Source organism: Eleutherodactylus coqui, chromosome 5, assembly GCF_035609145.1.
Source record: "Eleutherodactylus coqui strain aEleCoq1 chromosome 5, aEleCoq1.hap1, whole genome shotgun sequence".
NCBI lineage: Eukaryota > Metazoa > Chordata > Amphibia > Anura > Eleutherodactylidae > Eleutherodactylus > Eleutherodactylus coqui.
Genome location: NC_089841.1, coordinates 158,686,269 through 158,704,277, shown reverse-complemented (window position 1 = coordinate 158,704,277; position 18,009 = coordinate 158,686,269). Strand labels below are relative to the sequence as shown.

The 18,009-nt window shown below is 48.4% G+C and overlaps 1 protein-coding gene across 1 annotated transcript; it reads right to left on the bottom strand.

The window, feature by feature from the left end:
* Positions 1-3,751: 3,751 nt before the first annotated feature.
* C5H22orf39 (chromosome 5 C22orf39 homolog) lies at positions 3,752-11,472 on the bottom strand. The gene is made up of 3 exons (XM_066603501.1): positions 11,400-11,472; positions 5,117-5,284; positions 3,752-4,017 (listed from the first exon to the last, which is right to left on the bottom strand). Exons 1-3 carry the CDS (start codon positions 11,415-11,417, stop codon positions 3,904-3,906), a joined length of 300 nt encoding a protein of 99 aa, XP_066459598.1. The 5' UTR covers positions 11,418-11,472; the 3' UTR covers positions 3,752-3,903.
* Positions 11,473-18,009: the final 6,537 nt, after the last annotated feature.

The following is an 18,009-nucleotide window of genomic DNA, read 5'->3' as shown; positions in this document are numbered from 1 at the left end:
GCTGGAGAGGCCCCCGATAACAGAGCGGCCAGTAATATACAGTAAGAATACCCTGCTGGACGTTTTCCGACATCAGAGCTGTACAGCCTTCAATCAGAATGTCTTGAGAAGTCAGACAGTGGATTGGAAAGGGTTAACGGGGGAAGAAAATGCTTTGGATTCAAGGCATTCAAATCTCTATTTCTGGTGGAAATTCATTTCAATGTAATGAAGTCTGTTCTTAAATGATGTACAGATTTCCTTGTGGAGTTTTCCTGTAGATTCATAGCTGGTTTGTTAGGCCGTGTGCAACTAGCCTTCCAATGCTTCGAACAGTAGACAGAAGTTACTGCGGAATGAGGAGTCCCTGGTTTGTTGGGACACCATGTTGGCTCACAGAATCATGCCTGCCGTAAAGTACAAAGCACTTTTACAGGGTTTTCCTGGACTACAAGATTGAAGGCCTTGGCTTGGGAAAAGTCATCAATCTTAGAGCATAGCTCAGTACTGCTGGCAGCGGTTATACCTGGTATGTCAGCTCACTGTAACTCAATCTCCTTCAAGTAAATTGGACCTTACTGCAATACCTGGCATTAATGCAACCCTCTAGTCCTGGATAAAGTTTTTCTGACTATCTGATGCAAGCTGTGCATTAGTATGAATTGGTAGTCTAAGACACTTAAAGCGTTAGTAGGACTCATTAGCCTATCAGGTACTCTGGTTATAGTTTTCCAAATTAAAAGTAGTTTGGTGATGTGAAACATTCAAGTGGGACAAATATGCAAAGACAGATGAAATTGGGAAGGGTGGGAATACTTTTTCACGGCACCGTGTGTTCTCCTTTTACAAGTACAGTCAAACATCTAGTTTCATTGTCTTCTAGTTTAGCTGGCTTCCAGTTTCACTGATTTACCAAGTCAAACTTTTTCCTCTACTTTCACTGGCTGCTTCTAGTTTCATTGGCGGCCAGCGGCCCACGTGGTCTCCTCCTCCTGAGGCTGAAACGCTCCTCACCCTTCTCCAGCACCGCTGTGGGTGCTCGTAAAACAGTACTGTAGTGTAATCTAAGTGGCCATGTTTACCCAGATAACACAGTGATGTCACCCGCAGTCCCATTAACACCACAGATAACACACAGCGATAATGCTGAGGACAGATAATATCACCTGCAGTCCTATGTAGCACCACAGATAACACTGAGGACAGATGATGTATTGTAGTACAGCAGATGTCACCTGCAGTCCTATGTAACAGCACAGAGAACATAGTGATAACGGTTAGGACAAATAATGTAGTAGATGTCACCTGCAGTCCTATGTAACAGCATGGATAACACTGAGGACAGATGATGTACTGTAGTACAGCAGATGTCACCTGCAGTCCTATGTAACAGCACAGAGAACACAGTGATAACACTGAGGACAGATGATGTAGTAGATGTGACCTGCAGTCCTGTTTAACAGCACAGATAAAACACAGTAACATGTTCATTTATTCTTTACAGTGGTCTTTTATATTCATTTGTTTTTGGTATTAAAAACGATATTTATTCTCTATAAAATGTGGTTTGGTGTTTTTTGGAATGTCTAGAACAAATTAATAGGATTTACATTGATTCCTATGGAAATAATTGCCTCGAGTTTCATTGGTTTCAAGTTTGTCCGATTGCTTTCGCACGGATTACCAATGAAACTAGAGGTTTGACTGTATGTCAAAAACAAAAAAAAATGTAATTCTACAGTCAAAGTGCCCTTTTACGACTGGCTTAATACACAGGAGAAACTCCTTTATTGCAAGCAGTTATTGTTTCATGGATTTCCCAACGCATATTTCCAGCCCCAGCCACCTCCCTACTGTGATATACTGTATCCAACCTGTGGGAGGCCGTGAAAGCAGCATAAACCTAGCTTGTCATGGGAACATTTACGTGGGATCACCAAAAGCATATCCCTGCACCAATATATGGTGCAGAATAATTTAAGTATTCTTTGTCCAATTATCTTAATTTCTCTTGGGTCCCTTCGTGCTGGCTCCATTTCTCTATTGAATCTCTAATATTTAATTGCTTGTCTGTGGAGATTTGGAACCTACTAGGATAATTTATAACTGGTTGCTGAGTTTTCCCAAGGCCAATGTGAGGAAAACCCAATAAAACTACACCTTATTAATGTTAAGATACTCATCCAGAGAAAACTCAGTGGGTAGATTTACTATTCAAACTTTTTAGGAGCAAACTGTGCCAGAGATCTTCTATGCTTTGTGCCACATTTACTAAGCCCTACCTGAATTTCGAGGAAGGCTTGAAATATAAGCTCTCCCCAAAAAATAAGCACTAGCTAAACTACATGATAAAAAAACAGCAATACTCATCTAGCTGGCGGCATCTGGGTCCCTCGCGCTTGTCTCCAGCATTGCAGCAGGCTGCAGTGTAATCCTCTGTGCTGACAGCATTCTCTTCCTGGTAATACCCCGCCTCCAACAAGTGAGTGCTGTGACTGAATCACGAACGCCGCTGGCTCAGCCAATCAGAGCAAGCGCTTGATCATTCACAGCCATTCAGTGAATGCCATCACTGAATGGCTTTCATTGGTTCATCGAGCACCAGCTCTGATTGGCTGAGCCAGCGGCGCTCGATCCAATCACAGCACTCGCTTGCTGGAGGCAGGGGAATTTAAAGCCCCGTCACCAGAAAGACTGTGATATGTCAGCGCAGAGGACATGGCAGCCTACCTGAGACCAGCGCGAGGGACTCAGACGCCGAGGGCAGGTGAGTAAGCCCCTCTCCCTTAAAATAGGACACTGTGCTTTTTTGGGGGGGCACAAATTAATATAAGTCTGTCTTATTTTCAGGAAAACATAGTAGTATGTACATGTGCTGTCATGCCACCCTACAGGCTAATGCTGAAGAAAGGATGCACACTACTGGACTGCTATCTATATAAATTACACAGGTCTAATAGCAATAGTTAAATTGCTATTAGACTTGTGCTTTGGGGTGATCTGTCAGTAGTGAAGTTTATTCAAGACATTGGTTTTAAAACTGTTGACTATGCAAAACATATTAAAAGTCGAAGGACATTTCAGAAATTTGTAGCCACCTTGAACTGGAGAAAACTGATGTGGGTCTAAGTCTTGTGCAAATGTTGCATTCACTAGCTGCAGAGACCGCTATAATGGTGCAGTCACATGAACATATATCGGCTCGGTTTTCACGTCAAGCCGATATACGTCATCCTCATCTGCGGGGTGGAGGGGGGATGGATGAGCCAGGAGCAGGAGCAGGAACTGGAACTGAACTCCCGTCCCCTTTCTGCCTCCTCTCCGCACTATTTGCAATGGGGAGAGGTGGGATTGGGGCAGGGCTAATTCTCAAAACTTAGCCCCACCCCCATCCCGCCTTTCATTGCAAATAGTGCAGAGGGGTGGAGAGGAGGCAGAGAGGGGGCGGGAGCTCAGTTCCTGCTCCTGGCTCTTCCATCTCCCCCCCCCCCCCCCCTGCACACGAGGACGACGTATATCGGCTCGGCCTGAAAACCGAGCCGATATACGTTCGTGTGAATGCACCCTTAGTGTGTGTATACATATGGCAGTATATAGTGCCTGCCTTGCCACACCCGCTTTTGATTAACATGTTGATAAATATGTTATATGAACTGTTGGCATGTTTTCTGATGCATTTCCATAACGTATATCGAACGAAGCTCCTGAAAAAGAAACCAGATTCAGAGTGGAGTTTCAATCGCAGTGGAGCAAAGAACGACATTTTTCCCGGTTTTCATGGAAAAAGGTATTTTAGTCTTTCTATACAGAATTTTAAAACAGAATGTAAATAACATAAGCACAAATGGAAATGATGGCGGCGGTCCAAGGTTGTAGGCAGAGGCTCTGAAATAATGTCAGTCCCAGGAGTGTCGCTGCGCAGGTTCATCTGTCCAGAGGGCGATGCCAGTCTGCAGGAGGTTGCTTTCTCATGGTCCACACTGGTCTGCCATTATGTCTCTGGGATTCCCTTACTCTCTCACTCCGTATTAGAGCTTGCTGGAGAGAAGAAAAAGTTTGATCAGAGTATTGTTGGTGGAGCCAAAACTTCTACATCTATCATAGGAGAATTTAGCAATAGCTTTCTAGAGTAAAAGTGTTTCAAATTTTGGCACATGGCGACTGCGCAAAAGATTTGCAACCTTTTTTTGATATTTATGCTCTTCTTACTACTTAAAAAAAAAAAAAAGTGGATGGGGTCAGGCCCTTTGTCAGTCTGACAGATGGACAGTAATTTACCCCAGATAGTGGCTTAAATTATATCAGTTTATAGCTGGTATACATGTTAATTTCTGGCATACAGACAGCCAAAGACGAGCCATATTTATTAAAAGGGGTGCGATGATAGTTCCTACTCTCAAATGTGAGCCTAACCCAAATAAAGATATGAAAAATGCGTTTGCAATCGTGGCGGATGAATTACGACAACGTATGGGTTACAGTAACCATGCGCTACTTATACCTGATCCATACAATGTACTGCAGTGGGCATATATCTATATTACACTCAAGTTCGGCACTAACAACCAATGAGGTTGAATCAGGGAACCCAAACAACCAATCAGGTTGAATCAGACAAGCCAAACAACCAATCAGGTTGCTGGAATTGTGAATTAGAACCAATGAGGTAGCTGGAATTGCTCCATAGTGCCGAACTTGAGTGTAATATAGATATATGCCTACAGTGGTCCCTCAACATACAATGGTCATCCGGGAACTTATTAATATGAAAGTATGTCTCAAACTGGTAAATGGTTCTGAAGTTCCTAAAATGTCGACCAAAGGTAAAACAAAATACAGAAAACTACCACGGAGCAGCTCACCCTGTACAGGTACAGCGCAATATAGGACATGTATGACCGCACTGCACTATAGAGAGGTGCTACTAGATGGCCATTCAGTAATACAGGCCCATACTGATAGACTGGATCTTTCTGCAGAGTCCACATGACACACATCTGAATTGTCTGGGATATTGTATGTTGGATGTGGTTTCAAGTTATATTGGCCGGGGAAAGACCATTGTATGCTGAAAATATTGCGTCGTTGGCCATTGTAGCTTGTAGTTTGTAATTTTACACATTTCAGGAACTATCACCTTGGCAGCTTCACTCTTGCTCTTCTCCCATTGCTTACAGGCCGTGTAGTCTTCCTTCCACTGCTGGCAGACTGGGCTACCACCATGGGTGTAGTAGTAGTGGACGCGGTTCTTAAAGCTCCCGCAGTGCTTCCATTCATCCCAGTAGTCGTTACAATCTCGAGGGGGCTTGGAAAAAGAATAAAATGTATGAAAGTGGAGCATTGCTTCTGTCCAGATGTATTAATATTCCTCTCCTCTTACTCCACTTCTGTACTCCAGCCACACCGTGCTTCAGGTGACGGCCAGCAGGGGGCTTCTGTGCATTCTGCCCCGGGTTTTGTGGCTGATCAGTGGCAGCCGCTTGCTCTTTTTTCTTGCACAGGGATAGAGCACATATTGAACTAATTAAACTAATTGCCCATTTCAATGAATGGGAGCATGACTAAGTGTATTTGGGGGGGATGCGTACAATTTGCACGCTTAAAAAGTACTGTAAAATACACACTTGCGCACACAAATACACAACACCCATTGTGTAAATACGCAGCACAAATGCACACGTAAATGCATTTATACCTGTGTGACACCAGCCTCAGGGCCCTTTTACATGCAACAACTTGTCAGGCGTAGATGTCCGACAGGTCGTCCCAGCGATAATCATTCCTATGCTTTTACATGGGAACAAACATCGTTAGTCAATGGAAGCGGAGCGGAACAGGGACCATTCCAGCCTGCCCGCCTCCATTGATAATAAACAGGGATCATTCCAGCCTGCCCGCCTCCATTGATAATAAACAGGGATCATTCCAGCCTGCCCGCCTCATTGATAATAAACAGGCATCATTCCAGCTTGCCCGCCTCCATTGATAATAAACAGGCATTATTCCAGCCTGCCCGCCTCCATTGATCATAAACAGGCATTATTCCAGCCTGCCCGCCTCCATTGATCATAAACAGGCATTATTCCAGCCTGCCCGCCTCCATTGATAATAAACAGGCATTAATCCAGCCTGCCCGCCTCCATTGATAATAAAGAGGGATCATTCCAGCCTGCCCGCCTCCATGGATAATAAAGAGGGATCATTCCAGCCTGCCCGCCTCCATGGATAATAAAGAGGGATCATTCCAGCCTGCCCGCCTCCATGGATAATAAAGAGGGATCATTCCAGCCTGCCCGCCTCCATGGATAATAAAGAGGGATCATTCCAGCCTGCCCGCCTCCATGGATAATAAAGAGGGATCATTCCAGCCTGCCCGCCTCCATGGATAATAAAGAGGGATCATTCCAGCCTGCCCGCCTCCATGGATAATAAAGAGGGATCATTCCAGCCTGCCCGCCTCCATGGATAATAAAGAGGGATCATTCCAGCCTGCCCGCCTCCATGGATAATAAAGAGGGATCATTCCAGCCTGCCCGCCTCCATGGATAATAAAGAGGGATCATTCCAGCCTGCCCGCCTCCATGGATAATAAAGAGGGATCATTCCAGCCTGCCCGCCTCCATGGATAATAAAGAGGGATCATTCCAGCCTGCCCGCCTCCATGGATAATAAAGAGGGATCATTCCAGCCTGCCCGCCTCCATGGATAATAAAGAGGGATCATTCCAGCCTGCCCGCCTCCATGGATAATAAACAGGGATCATTCCAGCCTGCCCACCTCCATGGATAACAAACAGGGCTCATTCCAGCCTGCCCACCTCCATGGATAATAAACAGGGCTCATTCCAGCCTGCCCGCCTCCATGGATAATAAACAGGGCTCATTCCAGCCTGCCCGCCTCCATTAATAATAAACAGGGATCATTCCAGCCTGCCCGCCTCCATAGATAATAAACAGGGATCATTCCAGACTGCCCACCTCATTGATAATAAACAGGGATCACTCCAGCCTGCCCACCTCATTGATAATAAACAGGGATCATTCCAGCCTGCCCGCCTTAATGGATAATAAACAGGGATCATTCCAGACTGCCCACCTCATTGATAATAAACAGGGATCACTCCAGCCTGCCCACCTCATTGATAATAAACAGGGATCATTCCAGCCTGCCCGCCTTAATGGATAATAAACAGGGATCATTCCAGCCTGCCCGCCTCCATGGATAATAAACAGGGATCATTCCAGCCTGCCCACCTCATTGATAATAAACAAGGATCATTCCAGCCTGCCCGCCTCCAGTGATAATAAACAGGGATCATTCCAGCCTGCCCGCCTCCATTGATAATAAACAGGGATCCTTCCAGCCTGCCCACCTCATTGATAATAAACAGGGATCATTCCAACCTGCCCGCCTCCATGGATAATAAACAGGGATCATTCCAGCCTGCCCGCCTCCATTGATAATAAACAGGGCTCATTCCAGCCTGCCCGCCTCCATAGATAATAAACAGGGATCATTCCAGCCTGCCCGCCTCCATGGATAACAAACAGGGATCATTCCAGCCTGCCCGCCTCCATGGATAATAAACAGGCATCATTCCAGCCTGCCCGCCTCCATGGATAATAAACAGGCATTCATTCGTAAGTGAAAGGCCGACTCGTCGCTCAGTATTCTACATGCAAAAACTGAACGACAACAGTAAGCGAACAAATTCTCATTCTCCATTCAGTCGGTGCATGCATCTACACTGAACGGGATGTGTAAATTGGAATGATTTATCGGCCCGTGCAAAAGTGCCCTTAGAGGCAGGCCACGCACCAGGGATATCAGCCGCCTCATTATCCTGGACCAGGGGTGTCAAACTCATTTTCACCAATGGCCACATCAGCCTTAGGCCTCCTTCCCACGAACGGATTTCCGCCGCGTAATTCGCGGCGGAAATCCGCTGCGTTGCCCGCAGCTTTTAGGTTCTATTGAACCTAATAGCTCAGTGCTTTCCACCGCGGAATTCCGCACCGTGAAATCTCCCGTCCTCACCCGCGGCATACTCTATTTGCCGCGGGGGTACGCGCGGACGGCTTCCATTGCAGTCAATGGAAGCCGCCCGTTCACGCTATCTTCCGTTGTAGCACAGCGGAAGATAGCGTGAAAACGCTTCCCCGCCTACCGCCGCCGCGTCACATGACACGGCCGCCCGCGTCATGTGACGCGACCGGCGTGTCACATGACGCAGCGGCGGTGGGCGAGGAAGCGTCATGCGGGAGTGAGGACGCCGGATCCGCAGGTAAGTATGGGGTCTCCTGGGGGGGCGCCGTGACGGGCTCCGCCGTGGAATTTCGCGGCGGAGCCCGTCACGGCCGTGTGCAGCCGGCCTTATAGTTGCCTTCGAAGGGCCAATTGTGACTGTATAGTAATAGTGTCCCCTATAGTGGTGACCCCCGTAGTAAGAGTGTCCCCTATAACTGCCTCAGCAGTAGGTGACCCCCACAATGACCTGAGTAATAAGAGTGGCCCCAGTAGTAATAGCGAGCTCTGAATTGGCATCGGGCCAGGCAGCATCCTTGCAGGCATTCCACTCACCCAGCCTGCAGCCCGGTCCGGAGGGAGCAGTGCAGTCTGTAACCGCTGAGCTCTCCCCTCAGTATCTGCACTGCATACAGAACGGCGCACACAGATGCTGCGGGGAGAGGTCAGTGGGTACAGACTCTGCACTGCTGCCGCCGGAGTGGAGCTCCAGGCTGGGCCAATGCAGGGCCTGTTAGGCTGTTGCACGGCCAGCAGACCGCAAAAAATGGGGTAGCAGGCTGAATTTGGCCCATAGGCCTTGTGTTTGCTGTGTGTGCCCCAGGCGGTCAGAAATGTATCAGCCTTTCACCATCTTAGGCCAACGTGTCTGTGCTTATTTATCCCATTACTGAGCCAGACCTCCATTAAAATGTACCTGTGTTATTACTATGTCACAAATGATGACTGGTCAGGCTGCCCCCTCGGCTTTTTCTCTGGAGAACTCTGCCTCTTCGTAAATTTCCATATTTAAGCTTATGGTTGTCCCATTCATTTCAATGATTTCAAAGAGCGGGGGTCCTCGTTCTCCATTTCCTATAGCTGATCCAGCATGAGAAGGGAGAACGGGGCTCCTGTGAAGTTGTATGGCGGAATTGCTATGTTTATAACTCTGCATTTTCTTCTTTATCACGCTTGAAAGGTGTATTCTTGTGACATTAACCCCCTAGTGTCTGGCGTATTTTGTAGTCACACTGCAAGTGCCATAACTTGCTGACCTAGCCATATGAGGACTTGTTGTTTTTTTTTGGGGGTGGGGGGTGGGGTGGAGGGGATTAGTTGTATATTTTAATGGCACTTCTCTGTCGTACATATAATGTGTTGTATAACTTTTGAAGATGAGATTGGTAGATCGCTGGGATAGTATACTGCATTACTTATGTAGTGCATTCTACTAAGCCTATAACATCCATCTATTAGACTCTGCAGGAGGCAGAGCCCAGTAGGCTTAGGTAAATGGCAGACATTAGGTCTTTGTCAGCCCTCCAGCTGCCATGAGAAGCCATTGGTACCTTGCAATTGCACTGCAGGGTGCTGATGGGTGACAAGTTGCTATTGACTGTGGCATGTAAGGGGTTAACATACCAGGATTTGAAGTTTCTCCATTCCTGGAAATTACAGCAGGATCCTGGCTGTCAGTAATCAATCTACTGTCTTAAAAATATGTACCGTTTCCCCGAAAATAAGACAGGATCTTATATTAATTTTTGCTCCAAAAGACTTAAAGGGGTTGTCCCGCGCCGAAACGAGTTTTTTTTTTTTTCAATAGACCCCCCGTTCGGCGCGAGACAAACCCGATGCAGGGATAAAAAAAAAAAAACGGATAGTACTTACCCGAATCCCCGCACTCCGGTGACTTCTTACTTACCTTGTGAAGATGGCCGCCGGGATCTTCACCCTCGGTGGACCGCAGGTCTTCTGTGCGGTCCATTGCCGATTCCAGCCTCCTGATTGGCTGGAATCGGCACACGTGACGGGGCGGAGCTACAAGGAGCCGCTCTTTGGCACGAGCGGCCCCATTCAGAAGGGAGAAGACCGGACTGCGCAAGCGCGTCTAATCGGGCGATTAGACGCTGAAGATTAGACGGCACCATGGAGACGGGGACGCTAGCAACGGAACAGGTAAGTGTATAACTTCTGTATGGCTCATAATTAATGCACGATGTATATTACAAAGTGCATTAATATGGCCATACAGAAGTGTATACCCCCACTTGCTTTCGCGGGACAACCCCTTTAAAGGGGTTGTCTCACGCCGAAACGTTTTTTTTTTTTATTCAATAGGCCCCCCGTTCGGCGCGAGACAAACCCAAGGGATGGGTTAAAAAAAAAAAAGTTTATTACTTACCCGAATCCCTGCGCTGCGGCGACTTCTTTCTTCCTTTACCAAGATGGCCGCCGGGATCTTCACCCACGATGCACCGCGGGCTCTGTGCGGTCCATTGCCGATTCCAGCCTCCTGATTGGCTGGAATCGGCACACGTGATGGGGCGGAGCTACGAGGACCAGCTCTCCGGCACGAGCGGCCCCATTTACCAGGGAGAAGACAGGACTGCGTAAGCGCGTCTAAAAACGCCAGAAGACAGCGAATTTAGACGGATCCATGGAGACGGGGACGCCAGCAACGGAGCAGGTAAGTGAATAACTTCTGTATGTACATTACAAAGTGCATTAATATGGCCATACAGAAGTGCTGAACCCAACTTGATTTCACGAGACAACCCCTTTAACCTTTTAGATGTACAGCTGTCTGGACACTATGTAAGTCGACTTTTTTTTAATCAACTGTTACTTGGGCTTATTTTTGGAATAACGCTTATATTTTAAGCATCCTCAAAAATTCTGAAAAATCATGCTAGGTCTTATTTTCATGGTAGGTATGTGCAGGTTTAAAGCCCATTAATGACAGCCGTAAAAAGGCTAGCTGGCTGTTACTAAAGGGTTAACATCCCCCGCATGCAGAATAAGGACTAACTAGCTGATTGTGGGGTCTGACTGTTGGCACCCCCTCTAATAGCGGGCCAGAGAGACTGGCAAAATGAGTGGAGTGACAGCCCGCGTGCTCTGTCACCCCTCCGCAATCTCCGGCACGCTCATTGAAAGGAATGGAGGGGTGGCTGAGCATGCACTTTGCTGCTCCATTCAGTTTGCCAGGCTCTGATGGGACACAGGACCCCCGTCTGTGGGGTCCCAGCAGTCAGAATACCCCTTTAAAAGTTCTCTTCCTCTGGGTGGGGGCAGCAGTAACATACAGTGATTAGTGGCATTCTGCGGTGACTGGCCCCCTCTGCTGGAGAGTACAGTCATCAGTACAACGTGCCCTGTGCTGTTATATACAGAGCAGTCATCACACTCACCCTCCAGGTGTCATCCATGGCAAAGATTAGAATGGAGTGGGTAAAAGGAGGTCTGACGTCAGGTCAGGTGACATCCCCATGTCACATGACTCTCCAGTAGGGGCGGGGCCTGAAGAGACCAGCGCTTGCCAGACGCATATATTGTATTTCAGCCGCACTTCAGTAGCGGGGAGCGATTCCAGCAACCTCATTGGTTGTTGGGTACACCCCCCCCTTTGGAGATGTGCACCAGTGCTACAGACGGCGAGCCAAAGGGCCTCTGGTGACGTCACAGCCATGTGACCAGACTCTTGCATGGGAAGAGCTAGTCTGGAGTTTGCCCGGGTTGCTGTGAACTGCAGCAGCAAAGAGCCACAATGTAGCTTGATGGTTTCCTGGGCTTCTTATCGGCGGCTGCAGATACACTGGTTATTGCAAAAGTATTCAAATGCGAATATAGACCAATACCTCTGCAGCGCCACCTGTTGGAAGGCAGCATTCCTGCTAGTCAAGGTTAGCCTTTTTAAAGGAGTCTTATCACAACGAGTGGGCATTAAAAGCCGAAGCCAGAATAACCATACACAGACAGCTGTTTTGGGGTGATCGCCCCTTGTAATTCCGAGTCATTATTATAATGAGTTGTATAAAGGGTCAGATCTTGACTTACAGGAATGCTGCCATCCAATAGGTGGCGCTGCAGAGGTATTGTTCCATCTTCCTTATTTGTTTATTTCTCAGAGGATCATGGACGGCCTTGTAAGTCTCCTCACTCACCTTCTAGTTGCTCCCCTTAAGGCCTCCTTCAGACGGGCAACATGATATCACCACAAGAACATCGCAGCAATATCACATTGCTATATGGTAAATCTCTATAGCTTATATCGGTGTGCATAGGACATGCTGGTTTTTTTTTTCACGCGTGTAATAAAACCACAGGTGTAAGGGGCGCAATGGAAGCACCTGATCTTCCGCGGGCCACATACGCCCGTCAGTGAGCCCTTACTGTGAAATCCACACTGGATTTTTCCAGAATGTTTACTGGGCATGGGGAGAATACGGGAAACAGCGCCTGTTCTGGCAGTATGATATTCTGCTCTTGCAGGCCGCTATTTCTTGTATTACCCACCAAAGAGGTAAGATTGGCCGATTATTTTGATGACTTGTACAGCTGACCGTTTCCCTTGGAGTACGTGGCCTGAGTGTCTTGTGGCGGAGGGCACTCGGCTGCTCTAAATCATGGGTCCCCAACTCCAGTCCTCAGGGACCACCAACAGGTCATGTTTTCAGGATCTCCTATGGAGAGAACACCTGTGGCAATGTCTGAGGAGAAGGCAATTTGGTTCTTTTGAGGGGAGCTTTCTGATCACACTTTAGCATGCGGTAAAAAACAACTTTATTTTATTGGTTGTTAACACAGCAATTCCGAATTAGTTTTTATTTTATGTTTTAGTACCCAGTTTTGTACACTTGAAATATGTGGGGGTGTTCTTTTTGCCATCCCATTCTGAGAGCCATACCCATATTTAAATCGAGTGAATGTAGCCATATAAAGGCTTGGTTTTTTTTGTGAGAGCTCCATAAACAGCAGGTGTCAGCTATCTTTGACAGCTGACACCCGCCCACCACTTCTAGTGCAGTTATTAGCCCTTTAAATGATCCAATCAGTATTCTGGGGGCCCAAAGCAGCAGCCAATCAGAGGCCACAGTATCACCATCTGAACTCCTGGCATCAGCACTCACATCCTGGGCGCCATAATGCCAGAACTTGAAGAGTGTGATTAACCCCAGCGGTCACCTGACTTCCGCTGGGCCGTACACCAGGAAGTTATAGGATGGGTACACCTGACCATCACACTTCCATAAGCTTGCTGGAGATCCCATTCTAAAACAATGAAAGTTACTAAGCAGTTGGGCCTGCTTTTGCATCTATAATATAGCCCCAACACTTCTGGGAAGGCTTTCCACAAGACGTTGCAGTGTGTCAGTGGTTACTTGAGAGATCAGATACTAACTAAGGATGGGAATGCCTGACTCACAATTGGCTTTTCAGCTCATCCCAAATGTAGTTGATGAAGTTAAAGGGGTTGTCTCGTGAAATCAAGTGGGGTTATACACTTCTGTATGGCCATATTAATGCACTTTGTAATATACATCGTGCATTAAATATGAGCCATACAGAAGTTATTCACTTACCTGCTCCGTTGCTGGCGTCCCCGTCGCCATGGATCCGTCTAAATTCGCTGTCTTCTGGCGTTTTTAGACGCGCTTGCGCAGTCCGGTCTTCTGCCTGGTGAATGGGGCCGCTCGTGCCGGAGAGCTGGTCCCGCATCGTCATCGTAGCTCCGCCCCGTCACGTGTGCCGATTCCAGCCAATCAGGAGGCTGGAATCAGCAATGGACCACACAGAGCCCACGGTGCACCATGGGAGGAAGACCCGCGGTGCATCGTGGGTGAAGATCCCGGCGGCCATCTTGAAGAAGGAAGAAAGAAGTCGTCGCAGAGCGGGGATTCGGGTAAGTAATATATATATATTTTTTTTTAACCCATCCCTTGGGTTTGTCTCGCGCCGAACGGGGGGGGCCTATTGAAAAAAAACAAAAAACCCAGTTTCGGCGCGAGACAACCCCTTTAAGGTCAGGGCTCTGTGCAGACCACTCAAATCCCTCTGCACCACCTAGACCAGTGTTTCCCAACTCCAGTGCTCAGGACGCCCAACAGGTCATGGTTTCAGGATCTCCTATGGTAAGAACACCTGTGGCAATGTCTGAGGCACCGACAATAATTACATCACCTGTGCAACACTGAGGAAATCCTGAAAACATGACCTGTTGGCGATCCCTGAGGACTGGAGTTGGGGAACACTGCCCTAGACAAACCTCTTTTTGGACGTTCCTTTGTGCACAGGGCCACAGTCCTTCTGGAACCGGAAAGGACCTTCATCAAAAAGGTGTCATGAAGACAGAAGCATGCAATTATCTAAAATGTCTTTGTATATTGTGGCACTACCCTTCACTAGAAATAAAGGGCCTAGCCCAAACCCTAAAAAGCCCATAATGATATCCCACCTTCACAGAGTGTCACTGAAGACCCTAATGCTGTCTGGTAGGTAGGGGCCTCTGGGCATCGGTCAGACCCAACTTCAGCCATCAGGATAGTGAAATGTGCCTAACCCCTCCAGAGGATGCGGTTCCACTGCTGCAGAAACTAGTGCTGTTATGCTTTACGCCATTCTAACTGATGCTTAATATTGTCATCTTAGGTTCATGTGCAGCCGCTTAACAATGGAGACCAATTTCTCAACCAGTCCTGCTGCAAGGTTCTTGCGTTGATGTCACTTCCAATGTAAATAAACCATATATTGTGCAATGGCTCCATAACTCTCTGAGGACAGGTGCACAAGTATGATCGCACCCCTCCTGACAATTTTTAAGAACCTGACGTTCAAAGCAATGCGGAAATAAATGAACATTTATTGAAAAAAATCCACAAATGTCAAATTGCGTGACATTGTGGTCCGATTTCAGACCTTCCTCTCCCTATCTGATTGTGTCTATAGGTAAAAATTGGTAGAAAGTAGTAATAGAAGTGCGAGCACTGTTGCTGGAGGGATCTATGCACAGCATGCATTTCAATATGGGCATGTATACTCTTATTTCCCCCAGTCGTCTCCACGACAGCACCAATGAGATTGCCTCCTCCTGGTAGGACAGGAACATACTGAGAGGTTAAAAGCTCCCCCCCTTCCCCACTTTCCTCAGTGTCTTCCTGTCCTGCCAGGAGGCAGGATCTATGAGAGGAGCTGGTGGAGAAGCCAGCGAAAGCATACTTACAGGCGGATCGGAAGGCAGTGGCTCACCCTGTCATCCCTTCGCAGCCAGACGACTCCCGGGACGCCACATCAGGGTGGTAACCCCCGGGCCAGGTTCCTCCCGCGGCGGCCCATAGGGGGTTCAAAGCGGGAGCCTCAGTCCCCCTCGTCCTCCGGCAGAAATTACAGCGCGGCGCTCCAGGAAGCCCTTTGACGGCAGGGGGCGGGGCGCCGCATCTCACGTCCAGCGCGATGACGTCATCGCGTCTGCATTAGGAGCGGAGGGGGCGGGGCTTAGCGCAGGAGCGCGAAAATTCAAATAGGAACCTGAGAGAAGCCAGAACACCAGCATCACAGGTCGCAGGGTGTCTGCAGCACTGGTATAAAGATGAGTGCTCCAGCCCCAGAGACAGCTGAAACCTCAGCCTCAGCGGCCGTAAGTAGCCAGTGCGGCAAAAATACAATGCAAATATCCAGTATGTTGTGTATGGAAAAATTGCATGTTTACCCGCAAAAATGCTTTGTTTGTCAGGGGGATAAAAAAGACATCCCCCCCAGAACAAAACTGCGAAAGTGCGTGGAATGCGGGACGAGACTACCAGCCACGTATCAGAGGCCTCTATGCAAGGCATGCGTGGCTAGGCTAGTCAGAGAGGAATCGGGGGGATTCCTGGATGACGTTAGAAAGCTGGTGAAGGAAGAGGTTCAATCAGCTCTAACGTCACTGCCGGCACCGCCAGCAAAACGCCAAAGAAAGGCATATGTTCCCGAGGAGTCTTCTGATTCCGAGAACTCCATCGGATCAGAGCAAGAGGAGCAGGCGGCCGAAGAGTCCTCAGAGGAGGAGGACTACAGGAAATATTTGTTCCATCAAGATGAATTGACGGAACTAATTAAATCAGTTAGGGCTACGTTAAAAATAGAACAGCCCAGAGAGCCGCGGACCCGACAGGATGAGATATTCAGGGGACTTGGGGAGAGGCGCAAACATACCTTCCCGGTCCACAAAAACATCTCTAAAATAATTCAGAGAGAGTGGAGTAAACCAGACGCAGGTTCCTACTCCGCTCGAGGCGTAAAAAGGAGATACCCCCTGGAGGAGGAAGCTTGCGCAAGCTGGGACGAAATACCTAAGGTAGACGTCCCGGTGGCCAAGGTAGCCAAGAGGACGACTCTGCCCTTTGAGGATGCCGCACAGCTAAAAGACCCCATGGATCGCAAGGCAGAGGGACTCCTAAAGAAATCATGGGAGGCAGCGGCAAACATCCTTAGGCCAGGGATCGCAGCCACTTGCGTGGCGCGGACCCTGGGGGTATGGTTAGAGCAGCTGGAACTACATCTGACCAACAAAACGCCGAGGGATCAGATCCTTAACTCCCTTCCCATACTGCGCATGGCCACTAACTTCCTAGCGGACGCCGCAGCCGAGACCGTCAAACTCTCAGCAAAAGCCACAGCCCGCGCTAACTCAGCCAGGAGGGTGTTATGGCTGAGGTCATGGTCAGGCGACCTGGCCTCGAAAAACAAATTGTGTGCCCTCCCTTTCTACGGCCAATTTCTATTCGGACCGGACCTAGATAAAATTTTAGAGAAGGCGGCCGACAGGAAAAAAGGGTTCCCTGAGGAAAAACCACAGAGAGTGAAGACCTTTCCCCGGGCCCCAATGCAGCAGCCCGAGGCCTACCGAGGCAAGGGCAAGACAGGCCGCTGGAGTTACCCCAAGGGGGGCAGAGGAAGGAATATCCTCTTCAACCCCCATCAGGGGGAGCCGAAGCAAAGACCCTGACGCCATCCCCGTAGGGGCAAGGCTGGGGAGCTTTGTGGATCAATGGGCCGCAATCTGCGGGGGCCCATGGATCCCAAAGATCCTACAGCACGGATACCAGATAGAGCTGGTATCCATCCCCAGAAGGAAATTCATTACCACGCGAGCCCCAAAAAAACAGCTACATTTACTAGGGCAAAGCGTGCGCGACTTGCAGCGGTTAAACGCAATATCTCCCGTACCGCGAAACGAGGAAACCCAGGGCTATTACTCCAGGCTCTTTTTAGTAAAAAAACCCGGCGGGAAACACCGGACGATAATAAACCTGAAAGACCTGAACACCTGCGTCCGATACAGGAGATTCAAAATGGAAACCATCTCCTCGACAATAAAGTTGATCCCCAGAGGAGCCTACATGGCGTCCATCGATCTGAAGGACGCGTATTTTCACATCCCGATCCACAAAGATTCACAGAAATACCTGCGGTTCGCAGTGGACATGGGCGGAAGAACAGAGCACCACCAGTTCAGATGCCTGCCCTTCGGGATATCCTCAGCTCCCAGAATCTTTACCAAGATTATGGCGGAGGTAGCCGCCCACCTGAGAGAAAAATCGATCCTAGTAGTACCGTACCTGGACGATATTCTATTAATAGCAGAGTCCAAAAAACTCCTAACCAAACATCTGGAGACAGTGCTACAACTTCTCCAATCATTGGGATGGATTATAAACTGGGAAAAATCCAGCCTAGATCCCGGCAAGCAGAAGACGTTTCTGGGAATAACTCTCGACTCAGAATCGCAATGCTCCTACCTACCCGAGGAGAGAATACAAAAAATTCGCAGAATAGTCAAAACCTTCCTACGAAGACGATTCTGCACAATTCGGGAGGCAATGTCTCTTCTGGGGAGCTTGACATCATGCATCCCAGGAGTAGCATGGGCCCAGGCCCACACCAGAGCCCTACAGGCCGTAGTCCTATCCTCGTGGGACAAAAGGCAGTCCTCGCTAGGGGCAAGGATGTACATCCCAAACAGGGCAAAAACATCCCTGCGTT

What these genes read in the sequence shown, in the direction of transcription:
- C5H22orf39 (XM_066603501.1), bottom strand. An exon ending in GCAAGAGTGAAGCTGCCAAG is followed by an intron (nt 4,018 to 5,116) that starts GTGATAGTTCCT and finishes TCTTCTCTCCAG; the next exon opens with CAAGCTCTAATACGGAGTGA.